General features: G+C 52.0%; 3 protein-coding genes across 3 annotated transcripts; all 3 read right to left on the reverse strand.

The window, feature by feature from the left end:
- Window positions 1–1,936: 1,936 nt before the first annotated feature.
- On the reverse strand, window positions 1,937–9,832 carry MONOS_12970 (uncharacterized protein; the record flags this gene model as incomplete). The annotated part of the gene is made up of 3 exons (XM_067865637.1): window positions 1,937–4,510; window positions 5,300–8,358; window positions 9,007–9,832. The coding sequence occupies 3 exons, from the start codon at window positions 9,830–9,832 to the stop codon at window positions 1,937–1,939; spliced, it is 6,459 nt and encodes a 2,152-aa protein (XP_067721024.1).
- Window positions 9,833–9,866: 34 nt separating this feature from the next.
- MONOS_12969 (uncharacterized protein) lies at window positions 9,867–14,198 on the reverse strand (the record flags this gene model as incomplete). Its single annotated transcript, XM_067865635.1, has 1 exon — window positions 9,867–14,198. The coding sequence occupies one exon, from the start codon at window positions 14,196–14,198 to the stop codon at window positions 9,867–9,869; it is 4,332 nt and encodes a 1,443-aa protein (XP_067721025.1).
- A 933-nt stretch (window positions 14,199–15,131) lies between these two features.
- On the reverse strand, window positions 15,132–16,324 carry MONOS_12968 (putative Glycosyl hydrolases family 31; the record flags this gene model as incomplete). The annotated part of the gene is made up of 1 exon (XM_067865634.1): window positions 15,132–16,324. One exon carries the CDS (start codon window positions 16,322–16,324, stop codon window positions 15,476–15,478), a length of 849 nt encoding a protein of 282 aa, XP_067721026.1. The 3' UTR covers window positions 15,132–15,475.
- Window positions 16,325–17,359: the final 1,035 nt, after the last annotated feature.

A 17,359-nucleotide genomic window follows, 5' to 3' on the forward strand; every position in this document is an offset into this window, starting at 1 on the left:
GACAGAAATTCAACTCCTCAGTAATAAATATGGAATTGAAAAAGATAAAATTAATAGGTTTTTGATAACACTGTTCAACTTCAAGAGGTATCGTACGGTACAGAAAACATCGCAGAGAAAGCAAGTGACGATTGGTCGATTGATTGCTTCAAAGAAGATGTTTTCAATCCAATGAAACAACTTTGCAAAAAGGGGATGAAATGATTCTTGAATCTTTTTCCTTTTTGAAAGACCGCTTTTGTTCGATTTCAAAATGTGAAAAATAATCTTTTGTGTCAATCAACTCTTCGTTTCAACTCAATTAATTTCTCTTAACGAAAAAATAAAATAATCAAGCCATCAATAACATCTTCGAGAAAGTGTGTGTGTTGGATCTGCAATCCGAACTCAAAATGGGATGTTTGTTTTTGCTTGAAAATGGAACAGAAGAGACTTTACGAAAAACTCAAAAAAACAATATCATTTTTCAGAAGAATTGCCATTCAGCATGAATGAGCCTTCACATTGAATTCCAATTTCATCGAGCTGTGTCCTTGCTCATCCTGCTGATGAACAATCTCGATTCAAAAAAGCTGTCGAACCGAGTCCAAACAACTCTCTTTATTCAGGAATCGCTGCACATTGCTTCACGCTTCACTCACTTGTTCAGCTCCATCCCCAACTCAACAAAAAGAGCCTTCAATGTTTTTTTCACCTTCTCTTGATATTTCACCAAATTCAATTGTTGGATGGATCAAACATCACTCAACAAGCTCTCGTTTGTTGTTCTTCTTCCATCCATCACCGAATGAAGAAAATGTGACTGAAGAGAATAATGCCTCAGATTGATTCCTCTGCTCATGCAATCATGCAGTTCAAATCCTCCTATGCGTGAAATATTCAAGGAAGCAGAGATCGAAGTTGTGACCTTCGCTCCACACACAAAGCACATTTCACAAACACAGAGCAGTTGTTAACTTGTGTTTTTGAAGTTCGAGCATTCCAGCAATTCCGACTTCTCATCATCGGCATCTTTGTTTTTCAAAAGTGTTGTTTTGGCAGATGCGTTTCCATGGGTTTTTCAAATGGTGTTTTGACCTTCAGCCATCAAAACAGTATTTGAAAAAGTGTGAATTCCAAGGAATGCCTCTTCCTCTTTTCACGAGGAGTTTCCTCTCTCTTCACAATAAGCAGTTTCTTCTCATGTTTTGTTGTTTCCTCTTCTTCGGAAGTGATATGAAACATCAGAGTCTTCTGAATTGTTGGAATGGTTCAACTGCAGCTCAAAGCGAGAAAATGGAAGAGATGGCTGAAAATGAAAAGGAATGAAAGAAATGAACAATTTGACGCTTTCGAAAGAGAAAGTGGACAAAGAAATGTCAGCAGAGCTGTTGGTTCTGGTTCTGTATTTTTTCAAAGTGTTTTTCGATTTGTTCTGCATCAAAAAATGTTGAAGCCAACAGAGAAAAAAGCACCAATCAAAAGATGGCTCAATTCGATTGTTCAACAAGATCAGCAATCCCCACACCATTCAGCACCTCCGACAACAAAAATTCACACATACACACACACAAAATATAAAAGCCTCACAATAAAAAAAAAATGAATGAATGAAAATGCTCTCCATTGTTCGAAAGCACTTCCACAAATGCACCAGCTGACAACTCCGCTTCTCTCCGCTCCTTGAACCCCACCGCACCACCCTTCCACAAGTGCTCCATTCAACACCCTTTCAGTGAAAGAGTTGAACTCACACACCACCAACTATTCCCAGTCCCATTTCCATTCCATTCCCCAGCTCCAATCATCATTGTTTTCATCCGTCCTCTGTCTTCCTTTCGTTATTCCACCCACCAGGTCAGACCCCATCGATTGCTCATTCTCAATTCATATCCTCCACACATTTTCGCTCGCATATGCATTCACTTTCACGATTCTGCTCCAGTGCCCAGTTTCTTCATTGGGCTGGCGAGCCTCGCACCACACTCAACTCGCTTTCTCCAATCATGCTCTCCATCTCTTCGCTGTTGGCTGCATCCTCGCTCCCACCCTCACACCCCACCGCATCGCTCATCGTCACCACCGTCGCCCCAGCCGGAAAGAATTCAAAGCACTTCCGCGTCACACCAGGCAACGTTGGCCTTTCCCCACTGTCTGCCTTCCAGCATCCCTTCACCAGCCCCAACAATCTGCTTTCCGTTATCTTCCCCACCCCTGGCCTCTCTCCGTTCACCATCTTATCTCCAGCTGCCTCTGCCTCATATTCTCCAAACGGGACATCAAGCGTCAGGCACTCCCACACCATCATCCCAACCGAAAACACAACTGTCTTCTTCGTCGCGTGCTTCTTCCTCCCATTCAGCAGCTCTGGCGCCTTCCACCTCATGCACTCTTTTTTGAAATCATCCTCATCCTTAAACGCTGATGAGGGAAGAGAATCATCATCATCATCATCACTTGCAGAAGTCACAACAGTTGACGAAGAGATGGATGACGACTCAGAATCATCTGAAGAGAAGTTAGAGTGCATCACAATGCAGATCACCATATGCTCTGAGAACAACACAATGTGTGGACTCAGATTTGTCAGCGACTGAAGTGGCACTTCACATTCATCAAATGAATGAAGTGCTCCATTCGCCACCCAGAACAGGATCTGAGCAGCAGTTTGCTCCCTCTGTTGAAGAGTGCCAATCGCCATCTCCTTTGTCTTATTCCTTCCATGCAGCAGCATGAACAAAGAATCCCTCAGATCCACAATCAGCTTCTCATGAGGTGATGAGCAAGCCATTGCATCCACAAGATTCGACATGGATGAAGTGGTTGGACACAAATCCTCCCCTCGTATCAAAGAAGAATCTGAATCAGTTGTTGAAGTGGATGAGGTGGATGAGACGGATGGTGATGGAGTTCTCTTTCTAATTTCCTCTTCTTCAACATTTTCCAACATCCATTCTGGAATCTTGTCTGAATCTCTCCCCAATATGTATTCAGTCGATCCATTCTCACTCAACAAATGCTCTGATGACTCTGAATGCTGCAGACTTTTCGCATACACCCTCCTCTTGATCCTCTCTTCGTTCTTCTTCTCAGCTTCCCTCTCTGCTCTTCTCCATTGCTCCTCCGGTGACATTTCCATCGTCACCATCTCAAATGCTTTTGGATCCTTCCTCACTGTATCTTCCACAATCACTTCAAGTTCCTCTGCTCTTCTCTTTTGCTTTCTCCATCGGATAACAAACAAAATCAAACCAATGAGAACAATTATGAGAATTATTGCCATAATAATCACAATGATTGGCCAAAATGATTTTCCTTCTTTTCCTCCTTCAACAATTCTTTCATCTTCAGTTGCCTTGGGATCGCTTCTGTTCTTCAGAATGAAAGAATCAGTGGCAGATGGAGTATCAAGATTGCCAAATAGAAGACTCACAGACACTTCTGTCTCTGCTCCCACTATTGCCATCTGACCCGATGAAACAGCAGCAACAATTTCGTTCTCTGACACACTTTCCCTTTCACCAATCCCATAGCTCTCAACCACTTCTTCCCTTCCATTCCTGAAGCTCAACTTCAACCAAACATTGCACGGAAGAAGAAGTCTCCCACTCAGCGTGATGATTGTTCTCCCATCAGATGCTGTCTCATTCCTCGCCTCTTCCACAACTGGGATGAACAGCGATGATGTTCTCTCAGAAGCAATCCCACCCAATTCGCATCCTTCATTCAATATCCACAACGATGTGTTTCTTTCCCATCCGTCTCCTCCTTTCAGGCTCATCACATTCAGCACTCCATCACCGGAGCAGAGAATGTTTCTTCTCATTGAGGGATATCCTTCAATTGATGGGTTGTTGTTCTCAAACTTCCCATCTTCAATCTCCACACTTCCTCCACAAACAGAAAGCCCGCCCTCTCCTGAATTCGAGACTGTTGTGTCTTTCACAACCACATCGCACCTTTCAAACTCCCCTGCCGATCCATTCCATTTGCACACTTCTCCCTCCCAATTCCCACCCCTCCGCTCATCCCCCTCGCCTCTGCCCCTTCCATCCAAAACACATGTGCTCACCACAACCCCTTTGCACCCTCCCAACACCATCAGCCTTCCTTGAGTCCATTCCCCATCGCACCTGCAAAACGAGCAGTTCGTCACCTCCCCATCCCTCCACCTCTCCATCTTCAGCACTGCTGTTTCCCCACCGCTGCTCATGTTCTCTGCCCTCACCCCCCTCATCCAGCTCTTTCCATTCCTCTCCCCCGTCTTGTCCTTTCCCTTCCCATCCACCTCAACCAATGGCCCTTTCCCCACACAAATCCCATTTGCACTCATTCCATCCATCCCCACAAAGCTATCCTCGCAGCGCATCAGACACTCCCCACAGTCCATGTTGCTCGCCTTCATCCCCTCCACCTCCACCATCCCCTCTTTGCACACAACCCCACACACCACCTCCAACATCCTCATCTCAACATTCTTTCCCACCAACACGCCTCCCAAGCAGCACACAATCGTTTTCACAAACCCCGACTTTTCACTCCCACCAGACAAAAACGAGCACTTTTCCAGCTCCAGCGTCCCTTCCTGCACTCGCATCAGCCATTCATAGCTCCCCCGCTCCACACTCCCCAATTCAAATGCCACCCTTTCCACCTCCACACTCCCACTCATCTCCATCAGACCGCTTCTTGCTCCCGCTCCTCCTTTTCCTCCACCTCCTCCACCACCACCTCCACATCCTCCAACACAAACACAAACATGCCCCACATCCCTCTCAACAGGCTTCACAACCACCTCCCTCAGATCCACCTCCCCGTTCAGCTCGCACTCCCCCGTCACAAGCAGCCGGCACTCAAAGTCCGACACCGCATGCCCCCACCCATACTCCAGCGAAAGGCACGGCTCCTCCAAGCTTCCACACTGCCTCGCGTTCTTCCCCTTCTTCTCCCCTCTGCTCCCCACAAATATCGTCGACGCCTCATACACCCGGATGAACTTCATCAGATCCACCACCTCTGTGTGCTCCTGCCGGTCCACCCCGCTGAACAGGTGCTCCTGCACCATCCCGCTCAGCTTCAGCCGGAACTGCGTCTCGTTGATCTGCTCCTCGATCCAAAAGCACTCCACAAACACATTCCTCCCATGCAGCGCAACATTCCCGTCAAACTCCCCCTCTTTCACCACCAGCTTCAGCTCTGTCTTCAGCACCGTCCTCACATACACCCCGCCTCCTCTTCCTGCTGCCCCGTTGCTGCTGCACTGCACCATCCAGCAGTTCTCCACCTCCATCCGCCCCTCTCCCCGAAGCTCTCCAAACACCTCTCCCCCTTCCAGCGACCCCAGCGACTGGCACGTGTGCATCCTCACCCCCACCATCCGCACACTCACACTCCCCCTCAGCCCCTCTCCCCGCTCGTCAACCACACACCCTCTCCCAACCTCCCTTTTCACATCCACAATCTCCGACTTGTTCACCTCCACAACCGTCCCCTTCTTCCCATTCTCGGCACCCAGCCCTTCTCCCACCTCCACAACACTTCCATCATACAGCCGCGCCATTCCAACACTCAGCCCTTCCGCTCTCATCTCGCTCCCTTCCCGCATCCTCACCACACAACCCCTCACACACACCCCTTTCATTTCCACACTCTCCATTCTCAGCTCCCCTCCCGCTATCTCCACAAGCGCAAACTCGTTCCTCTCCCCATCCTCTCCCCTCCCTTCAAACACACTCTCCCTCACAACCACTCTTCCCCTTTCACTCACAATCAGCGCTCCTTCTGCATTCTCAAACCCCTCTCCTGCACCCACCTCCATCATCCACATCTCAAACACCCCCTTGTTCCGCATCACCCCATTTCCCATCTCTCCCACACCTTCTCCACAACCTTCTCCACTCTTCTCAAACCGGATCCTTGACAGGTGCTTCTCATCTTCTTCGCTGCCCATCCCTCCAATCTTCACATCGCTCACATCCAGATCGTCCCACACATCTGCTTCATCCACGATCACCAGCGCCTTCTCCCTGCTCCCCAAATCCAGGTGCCTCATCCCCTCCCACGCTGTCTCGCACGGCATCTCGTCCTTCCCGCACCCCAAAATGTTATGCCCCCTCGCCGACACAGCCACCACCTCCAGCACTGCTTTCACCAGAAATACCCTCACATCTATCACCCCGAACCTCTCCTCCCATCCAACACAGCTGTTCTCATCCATCCCGCTCAGCCCCACCACACACCCCATCGTCTCCTCTCTCACTGTCTTGTTCAGATCATCTGACGCAATAAACAGCTGCTTTCCTATCTCCGCCTTGTTCGTGCCTTCCACCCTGATCTCCCTCAATCCAAACGGCTCTGCCATCCTCGAAGTCCTGCTGTCAACAAAAAACACTCCGCCTTTGCTTCCTGCCCCAACGCTCTCGCACCCGCCAAACTCGCCTCCATCAACCACAAACGCACCTTCCTCTCCACACACAGCCCTCACTCCTCCTCCGCCTCCTCCACCTGATAGCACCCCATCCAGCACACAATTCTCCAGACTCACTCTTGCTTCCACAAACAGCAGCGGACTCTTCTCAAACTCCATCCACCGTATCCTGCAGTCTTCCATCGCTGCACTCTCTCCCTCCACACGGACCAGCTCGTATCCCAGCCTTCCTTCACCCGCCTCACCATTTCCTCCTTCTTCAACCAGGCTGAACGAGCACCCGCTCAGCACCAGCAACCCTTCTCGTGTTCGGCTTGATATCACACAGCCCACCTCTCCATCAAAACTGCTTGGCAGCACAAACACCTGCGAGACAATCGCCAGAGACGCTGTCGAGCTCAGCACCCCTCCCCCACTTCCGCTCGGCAGCTTGCTCCCCACCCGCAACTCCGACGTTTCCCCATCATCCCTTGCGCTTATCCTCAGCCCACTCACATCGTGGCAATCTGCAATGCTTGTCCACCCCTTCACAAACACTTTCTTTTCTCCTGCCCCATCCCTCAAATTCTTCAGCCCCCGCCAAAACGAGCGACACTCCACTTCCTGCTTCCCACACCCTGCTACGTCCATCCCCTCGCTCGACACATACACACTCTCCCCCTTGTACTCCACCAGAAACAGCATCAGATCCACATCCACCCCCTCAAACATGCTTTCGTCCGTCCCCTCCATTGCACACCTCCACACTCCTTCTCCACTCCTCAGCTCAAACAGAAACCGCGATGCCTGGATCGAGCTGTTCAGGCTGCTGCACATCACATAGACATCCTTGCCTGCCTGCGCCCTGTTCCCCCCAAACTCAACACCACTCCCAAACTCAAAGTTCGTTTCCCCTTCCTCCACAATCCCAACAAACACACCCCCTCCCCTCCCTTCCTCCCCTTCTGCACAGTTCCTCTGCACCCCTGCCCCATCCATCGTGCATCTGCCTCCTCCGCTCAATTCCCACTTCATCGCCCCTCCTTCCCCACTCTGTGCACCGCACTCCTCAAACACACTCCCATTCCCAATCCTCCCACTCGACCCACCACACAACCTCACTGCGCTCCCACCTCCTGCCTCACACCCCAAAAACACACACCCGCTGATCTTCACATCTCCCCCCTCGCCTCCAACAACCAGCCCCTTCCCATCTGTCCTGCACACAGTCACGTTGCTGCATCCAATCTCTGCCATCCCTCCATCCACCCTCGCCACTCCACATCCTTCTTCAAACTCCATGTTCCTCACACTCACATTGTCTATCATGCACCTCCCACCGCTCATCCCGATGATCCACATCCCCGATCCCCTTCCCACACTCTCCTCTCCAAATGCACAGTCGTCCACAGCCACCCTCCCCTTCTCCACCAACACAAGCTCTGCCTCCACACATCCTCCGCTCCCCAGCTCAACCACAAGCTGGCTCAGCACCAATGTGTTCGACTCCACCTCCGACTTCTGCACCAGATGCCCGCCTTCCCCAACCCTCATCACCGACTTCTCTTTCCCTCCCCGGATCGTCAGCGGATCCCTTGTCCGCATCAGCTCTCCGTTCAGCGCGGCATCCTTTGCAATGTGCAGGATGTGCTGCGCTCCTTTCATCACAGCATACCCGCTCACCAGGTCTGCGCAGAAGTCGTAGTCATCGTACGCCCCGCACCCTTCCCCTTCTCTCCCGCTCGAGTCCACATACACAATCATCTCATTCCCCGGAAACAGATACTTCCTCGTCGTCTCTCCCTCTCCTGTGCTGCCTCTCTCATACACCCACAAATCGTTCTCCTCTATCGTCTCCTCTGTCGTTGTCCCTTTCCACAGCTCGTACTGGATCATCGCCCGCGCTCCCTCGCACACCACATACGCGTTCCTTCCCCGCCACGCCACATTCTCCTCAAACTCCACACTCTTCACTGAGTAGATCAGCTCCCTCGACAAGAACTCCACATACAGCCCACCCCCAACCCCGTTCCACACCATCGTCTCGCTCTTTCTCACAACACTCTCGTCAAACCTCAGCATGCCCCCTTCCCCAACTCCACAGCACACACTTCCCCCGCAGAACCCGTCTCTTGTCCCATCCTCCTCCATCGTGCAGTTCCACACCTCCGCCTCTTCACCCCCACACACCCATCCAACAAGCACACTCCCGTTCCGGATCTCCCGCCAGCACCTCCGGAACTCGCTGCTCCGAATCCTCAGCTCCTTCACCCCTTCTGCATGCACAACACTCCCATTCACCTGCTCTACGCCCCAAACCATCCACCCCTCGCACACAACACACGAGCAGCTCCTCAGCTCAACCAGCCCTCCACCTGACTTGCTGCTCACTCGGTCCAGCTCCACATCATCCATCCTCCCGCTCACACCCCCTCCCCCACTCCCGTCCATCACCACCATGCTGCACTCCCCAAACTCCATCCCCTCCACCTCCAGCCCTGCCACCTCCACAACCCCAGACTCCGCGCTTATCACGCTGAACGACACTCCTTTCCCCGTCTCTCGCGCCTTCACGCTGCAGTCCCTCAATCCCACCTTTCCTCCCTCGCACTCAAACAGACTCCGCAGCTGCCCAGACAGCTCGTCTGGCACCGCAAACTCTGCCTTCTCAAACCTGCACTCCACATGGCATCCAAAATACCCCCGCTGCGCTCCGCCCCCACCGTCTTCCACAACTATCCGCCTCCTCTCCCCGCACCCACACAACTTGTACGACCCTGCCTTCGACAGCTCCACTGCCTCTCTCACAGCACTCTCCCCCAGCACACCAATCACACACTTCGATGTTGCTGTGGCTCCCCCCAGCCTCATGCTCACCATCCCATCGATCGTCTTGCACGGAATCACTGGCTGCCCACACCCGCTGAAGTCCTCCCCTCCTGCCCCATCCACATATCCCTCCATGCTGAAGTTGCCCCACAAATACACAGCAAGCGGGATCGCAAGCCTTGTTCCCGTGCTGCTCATCTCCCACCCACTCATCCACTCCAGCTGCTCCAGCTCGTCGCTGCTCATCGTCCAGTTCAGATGCTCCTTGTCCACTATCTTGCCCAATTCCCTCCCACACACAAACACATTCTTCCCCTTCCACCCATCGCACCCGCTGAACTTCATCTCCCTCAGCACAAAACCCACTGCCCCACCAACCGCTTCCACAAACACCCCTCCCCCAACTCCTCTCTCTGCACCGCATGCCTCGCTGCTCCCAGACGGAACAGAACACCTGTTCAACGAAGCGTTGTGCACAACAAACTCATCCTCCTCTGAAACTGCAATGCTCATCCCACCCCCTTTCAGCTCGCAACCCCCAACGCAAGAGCAACAGTTTATCGTGGTGTTTCTGATCTCTGCGCTCCCTGCCTCCCCTCCCTCGCTTCTTATCGCCATGCTGCCTCCGTCTCCTCTTCCATTCCGCCACCCCTCAAACACACATCCTGCCACATTCACAGTGCTGTAACCCCTCACATCCACCGCTGCCTTCTTCTCCAGCTCCACCTCCACACTCAGCACACTCCCTCAACTCCATCCTCCCTCCCACCACACATATCGCACCGAACCCAGCCGATTCCCCATCCTCAAATCCAGACCCCACCCGGCATTTGCTCAACCTCAGCGACTCCCTCGACAGAATCAGCCACTCCCTCCCCACTTGCAGTCTGCGAGCCAGCCAGAACAACGTGCCACTTGCACTGAACGGGAAAGAGCAGCTGATGAGCCCTTCTTCACTCCGCGTCCCTTCATCCTCCACATCCACTCGCGCCTCCGCCTCGCTCTGCGAGCATATCGTCAGCCCAAACGACTCAACCTTCATCTCCGCTCCCAGCCTTGCTTCGCTGCACACTTCTATCCTGCTCGCATTCACACTGCTTCGCTCCTCAAAACAATAGTCCACTGTCAGGCACTCAAACAACTCAAACCCGCAGAACGCATGATCTGCTCCTGACCTGCCATCCACACGGATCCTCCCAGGCTGCACAAGCAAATACACAAACAGTGGTATCACAGGCACAGCACTCCCGTTCTCCACCCCACACACCCCCAGCCCATCATCCGCCATTTCCAACGGATCCGCAAACCCGACACTCTCCGCACTGATCTTCCCCTCCAGCAGCACTCCGCTTCCGCAATCCACAAACACATCTCTCCCCCATCTCGCCCAGTTCGGCTTCTCCCTCGAAAACACAACCCCTCCACATATCCCAAACCGGCTCTCTTCATCATTCACCCTTATCATCACCCCTCCTCCCCTCCCCTTCCCGCTGCTCCCCTCGCTCGCCTTGCACTCCTCAAACACCCCTGTGCCGTTCACCACCAACATGCTCTTCCCCCAAAGCGCTGCACACACCCCGCCCCCACTCGACTCCTGCTCCGCTGCCTTGCACCGCCTGAATGTGCACCCTTCCACCACAATTCGCCCCTCTCTCTTTGTTCCCACTCCTCTCACTTCTCCCTCCACACACGCCCCACTCCCTTCTGTCTTCTCAACCCCTTCAAACACACACCCCCTCAGCTCAACATCGCACACCCCACTGCACCCAATCACCGACGACCTCTGCAGACACATCCCCCTGTCCACCACAAGCGATTCCACACGAAGCGCTGAATCAACCACACACACAAATGAATATGTCATCTTTCTCTGTTCTTCCCTCGATAGCGTGCCTGCTGCGACACCTGCTGCAAATGATGGCGATGAAGACAATGAGCCCACTGGCCTTAGGGTGCATCGAACCAACCTCAGCTCGTGGGACTCACACCTCACAAACGCATTCCTGCCTCCAATCGACATCGGAAGAACAAACACCACATCCGAGACTGCCACCCCTGTCTGCACACACAAAAGTCCACTCTGCCCCGCTCCACTCGCTCCACTCGCTCCATCAATCCGGATTTCATTCTGTGCTTGCCTCCCTTCCATCTCATATTCTTCCCCTGAAAACACCATCTCGTGGTCAAACACAAACGGTGCCTCCAAAACCATCCTTCTTTTCCCGCTCGCAAACCGATGCTCCACTGCCTTCTCAATCGTGCTGCATGCATAGAAGCTGAACCCACACCGATAGTGCTCTGCCCCTTCCTCCCCGGCAACAAACGCCCTCCCGCCCCACTGCTCCACGAACACAATCAGCGGCACATATCCTGCCTCCCCGCTCCAATCTCGGTCAAACCCGCTCAACGCCTCTGCATCCTCCGCTGTGTGCTCCACCAAAAACCGCTCCCGCACAATCACACTCGACAGGTCGCTGCTGCTCACAAACACTTTCGCCCCTTTCTTTGCTGTGCACCTCTCAAACGTCGTGTTCCCCATCCACATCTCCCCGCCTCCGCTGTTCGTCTCCACAAACACAGCCCCGCCCAGCCCTCCTGCCCCGTCCCTCCCTGCGCCTGCCATGCACAACTCAAACTGTGTTCGCTCTGTCCCGTTCACCACAACCCTGCCCCCACCCTCCATCTTCACGCACACACTCCCTCCACACCCGCTTTCGCACCCACACCCACTCACCTTGCAGCTGCTCACAACTACCTCCCCTCCGCCTCCAAGAGCAAAGCAAACCACACTCCCATTTCCCTCTGACACCTCGATCCCGCTCATGTTCGACTCCTTCACCACAATCCCACACCCTGATCCCGGCGCTGATCCTTGGATCGCCCCCCTCCCTCCAAACCTCATCCCTTCCATCTTCACATCTTCCAGCATCGCCATTCCCCTGCTCATCGTCATGAACGGTGCCTGCAGTGCCTCTTCACCTGCCGCACCCTCCACATTGCACCCCACCAGATCCACAATCCCATTGTCAGTCATCGCCAGAAACACTCCACCCCCTCCGCTCTCGCTGTTCTTGTGCACAAGCGTCACACTCCTCCCCACAAAGTGCCCGGTGGTGATCCCAAACACACATCCCCCGCTCCCGTCTGACTCGATCTGGCACCCTTCGCGCTGTTCCCCTTCAACAACCACGCTTCTGCTCGACACCTCCGTTTCCTCCTCCACACACTTCCCTGCCTTCACACCAATCTTGTTGCTCGACCTTGCTTCAATCCTTCCAAAGGCAAAGTGGATCGTTTGGCACAGCGGCGCATATCCACAGTCGCCTCTGTCCATCCCCGATCTGCTGTCGACACTTGTCTCGTATGCACTCGGAATGTCAGGCAGCCAATTCGTGTATGTCTGATTTTCCGAGCAATCATAGCCACCGCTCGTGCATTTTGAAACCCTCACGCCTTCTGTCAGCGAATAGCAGCCAGTCAAATTGCGATCTGTAAGATTTTCATAACAATTGTTGTTTGAAATATGAATATCGTTCCCTCCCAATTGCGTTGCTGTGTTGTTCCGAAAAAAACAAAAGCTCAACTGATATTTTGCTGACTTTGGTCCTGAAGTTGCTCCAAACAAGATGCATCCTGCAAATGTCTTTGCATGGTTTGAATGAAACAAAGTGTTGCTGATTGTCAATTCATCAAGCACATAATACAAATGAAGAGCACCTGCGTAATGATCAACAGTTTTTCCGTTTTCCAGAATATTCGAATCCATAACATGAACTCCTGATGCGAGATTAGCATACATAAACAGCGCTTTTCCTGAGGCAACACAGTTTCCAATCACAGTTCCTTTCACAACCGATGATGAGCATCCCCTCAGAAAAATCCCCCCTGTTTCACCTTTTGCACTGCATCCATCAACCACACATCTTTCACATAGGAAAAACCCAGACGAATGTTCAAAATAAATGGCTCCTCCCTGGTATGCGGAGCAATTCACGAACGAGCATCGAACAACACTCAGCGATGCTTTTTCCTTGCAGCAAAATGCACCCCCGCTCTCATTTGTAACCACACTGAAAACACAATCCGACGCTTCGTGTGTTCCATCCACAAACTCTTGCCGCCCAGTTGTTGCGCGGCAGTCTGCAAAAGTCGAGTTCACATGCATCGACCAGACGTCAGGCGGCACAACAACCACTCCCGAGTATGGGTTCGCGCAATTCCTCATCTCTGACGACACTATCTCTGCTTCCCATGCCCTCTTTCGCGTGCTCCTCTGCAGCTGTGACGACTGACCATCCGCATGTGTGATGTTCGCAAACATGGCTGACGAGATGTGCTGCGATGCACACGGAAGCAGCGGAGGCACAGCCACCGCAAACGAGGCAAACACACACGACAGCACGCTCAGCTGCTCTGAAAATGGGGCACCATGCACACCTGCTGCAACAGACACAAGGGAAGGCACTGTCTGGGCTGCGCTGCACATCCTAAGAGACACATTCCGCAGAAACACACAGCCCCCACACATCGAAATCGGGCTGCCCTGCTTCTCCTCTGTGACTATTCTGCGGCACACCACACATGCTGCACTCTGCCTATCAACAGCAACAGCAGGAAAGCGGAGGAGCTGCCTCAACTCAGCAGCCACAAGGGCAACAGACGAATTGACAGCAAGCACAGTCCCTTCCACAGACGAACCCCCATTCAAATGGCTGCTCCTCAAAATGTCATCAGTGCAAATGCAGCAAGTATTATCTCCTCTCTCAACTTTGCTTTTCCATTTCGGACTTTGCCGAAGGGCACTAATGTTGCAAGAAGCGCTTGCCATTGCAAGAGCTGTTGCTTCGATGTCGGACCTTTCTGCCTCATAAGCAACACAAGCAGCACAAAACACAGACAAGGCAAACATTTTGATTGTCAGCCCCATCAGTTCCAATCTGCATTTGTTCGCCCCTTCCCGTCTGCGTTCTCTCTCAACTCTCATTCTGTGATCGATGTCACATAATATTGTTTTCTCTTTCAAACAGATTCAGATCACTGCTCAGCCACAACTCCATTTTTCTTTTTTTCTTTTTTGTTTCATTCACATTGTTGATGATAGCAACAACAAAGTTGCGTGTTCTGTTTCCCCCTCTGAATATGTGTGCCATTCCGATTACAATGCAAATTCTCATGGGAAGCTGTCAATGAATTGCAGGCCAGCCATGTGCTTCTTCTGAGTTGCTGGATCGTTTCTTGCTTGTCAGCAAGCAAAATGTCTTTTCGATCAGTCCAAGGAAAAATACAAAAGAGGCCTCTCCGAGTCATCGAAGATGTCTCAAACTCTTTCGCCTTCGCCCAATCTGCTGCATAAATCAACAAGAAATCAGCAAACTGGCATTTGACGTCAAGTGTTTCTCTGAAAATGGAGAAGGAGATTGAGGTGAGGGCAAGCCAACGGAAAAGACCTCAAAAATCTGATTTGCTTTTGGAAAATACCAAGAAATCTGCAAAATTATTTTTTTTCGTTTTGGAAGGAAACTCTAAAAAGCAAGCAGAAAAAACAGGAAGAAACCGCTCCGCGTTCATTGGATTTAATGTGATACTTTTTTTTTTGATTCACAAAAGAGTGATCAAAAAGAAAACAACGCTTTTTGCCATTGCAACGCGCTTGCTCCTTGCCCCGTCGTTCTGCTCCTCTCATTCCCAGCAGCCTTTATCTTTGGGGGGTGCAGATGCTCACACGTTTTGCTTCCTTCTTCTCCTTCCAATGCACTCACTTTTATTTCACTCCCCCAGAAGCTCCAATTTCTTGTTTTCTGCAAGCCTCCTGCCTCCGTCAGGAAAGCACGTTGCATCCATTTCAAAATCTTTGTTCGTGTTTTCTTCAACAAAATAGAACACCACTCCGAAGCTGTCCAAAAATAATCTGTTTCGGTTCTCCAATTTATAAACTTTTAACTATCGATAACAATGCTAATGATAAAAATGATAAAAATGTTAAAAATGTTAAAAATGTTTAAAATGACAATTGCAAAGACGATTCAAAAATAAACCAAGAACAAAAACAAAAACAAAAAATCTCAATGGCAAACTGCGAGTACCATTCTCTTTGGCTCCAAACTAACAAGACCCGAAACTGTGGATCGGTCAAACAGCCAAAAAGATCAGAAGAAAAGTCAAAATCAAAAATTTGTGAAACAATCAGAATACAAAAAAATAACAAGTGAAGGGGGAAAAAAAAGACACACAGTCGCAATCCAAAGAGGTTTCACTCAAATTCTACAACTCTTTTTGCTTTTCTTCACCACTCTCTTCTTCTCTGCCTTTCCGCTTCTCGCACCTCCACATCACTCGCATTTCCTTCACTTTGCTCATCGGCGTCTGCTCCTTCACCCGCACACTCAGCCTGCCCTTCTCCTCCTCAAACACAAAGCTGCTCCTCACTTCCCTCTCCCCGCTGCTGACCCCCGCCTTTTCCTCTTTCTTCAGCAGCCTCTTCATCGCAGCCGACACGCTTTCTGCCAGCCCCGGCTCTTCCCCTTCTGCCAGCTTCACCCACACCTTCACCTCCTTCACCTCTCCCTCCACCCCCACCACAACCACCTCCTCCACCGTCTGCCTCGTCTCGAATGACCTGTCCACAACAACCATCTCCATCACGCTCCACCCTTCCCTCTCTCCCTTTTCTCCCTCTTCCTTCTTCACACAAAACTTCGCCCTCAGCCGCTCTGTCCGCTCTGTCAGCCCGTCGTCCGTCACAAACTCTCCCGCCGCCTCTCCTTTCTCGTCAAGCCCCGCAATCACCGTCAGCGGCGCTCCTCGCATCAGCTCCAGCGTCTCCTTCACCGTCTGCTGCACCGTCACAATCCGCCCTCCCCGCAGATACACCGGCATCCACTCCACCCTCCCCTCCAGCGTCCTCGTCTCCCCGCTGTACGCCACCTCCTTCTGCTCCCACCAATCGTACCACCGCGTCGACGGCGGGAAATACGCATCCCTCCGCTCAAACACGTCGGTGCTGTTCGCCCCGCCAGGCGCAGGCGTCACAATAGGAATCACAAGCAGCGCATCCCCCAGCATCGCCTCTGTATCAACACCCACGCTCTTCTCGTCAGACGGAAACTCCATCGCAAGCGAACGGATCATCGGCGTGCCTGAAACAGCGCGTCGAGCAGAGCCAACCAATCAGAAAATTGAGCACCCACAGAAAAAAAGAAATGAATCATGAGAAAGAAGGGGAGGGGAAAAAAGGAAGGGAAAAAAAAAGAAAAAACAAATGATTGAAAACTTGAACAATAACAATCAGTTCATTTCCCTTTAACTTCATTTCTCACGCTTTTTTTATTTTATTTTATTTCTCCATCAGCTCATCTCATCTCATCTCTTCCCATCCCACCTCGTCACAACACAAAACAGAAAAGAAAAGAAAAGAAAAGAAAAGAGCAACACACCGTATTCATGTGCGTTGACCAGCAGCGTGTACCAGTAGCTCTGCAGACGCTGCCTGTGCAGCACATACGCCCTGTTGATCGAAGTCCAAGGCTCCCCAAACTTGTACAGCTCGTGCGACTCCTGGAACACTGCCGCGTGCGAGCGGAAGAACGGATAGAGGAAGCTCCCCAGCTGCACCCACCGCGTCATCAGCTCTGCCCTCGTCACCCCCGAAAACCCGCCCACATCGCACCCGCAGAACGGCATCCCCAGAACATTCATCGTCAGCACCCCGCTGATCGAGTCCTTCAGATCCTCCCACGTCGCGTTGTTGTCTCCCAGCCAGATCGTGTTCGTCCGCCCCGACCCTGCAAACGACGCCCGCGACAGAATAAACGGCCGCACTGCTGCTGCCTTCTCTGACACCTTCTCTTCCTCTTTCTCTGCAGCTGTATCTTCTGCTTGCCCTTCCTCAGAAGCCTTCTCAGACGCCTTCCCCTTCGGGCTGAACAGCTCCTTCACTTTCCCCACCATCTTTGTCTGCGCTGCTGCTGCCTCGCCCAGCTTCTCCTGCACCTTTTCTTTCAGCGCTGCTTCCTTCATCTCCGGCTGCACCCACACCACCTCCACCGCCTCCCGCAGCGCTTCTGCCGTCACGCGGTTCTCTTGGTGCCCGTACAGCTGCTTCGCAAACAGATACGGCCCAAAGTGCGTCCTCGCATCCAGCTCCAG

This window comes from Monocercomonoides exilis, assembly GCF_001643675.1.
Source record: "Monocercomonoides exilis strain PA203 chromosome Unknown scaffold49-690789, whole genome shotgun sequence".
Taxonomy (NCBI): domain Eukaryota; phylum Preaxostyla; order Oxymonadida; family Polymastigidae; genus Monocercomonoides; species Monocercomonoides exilis.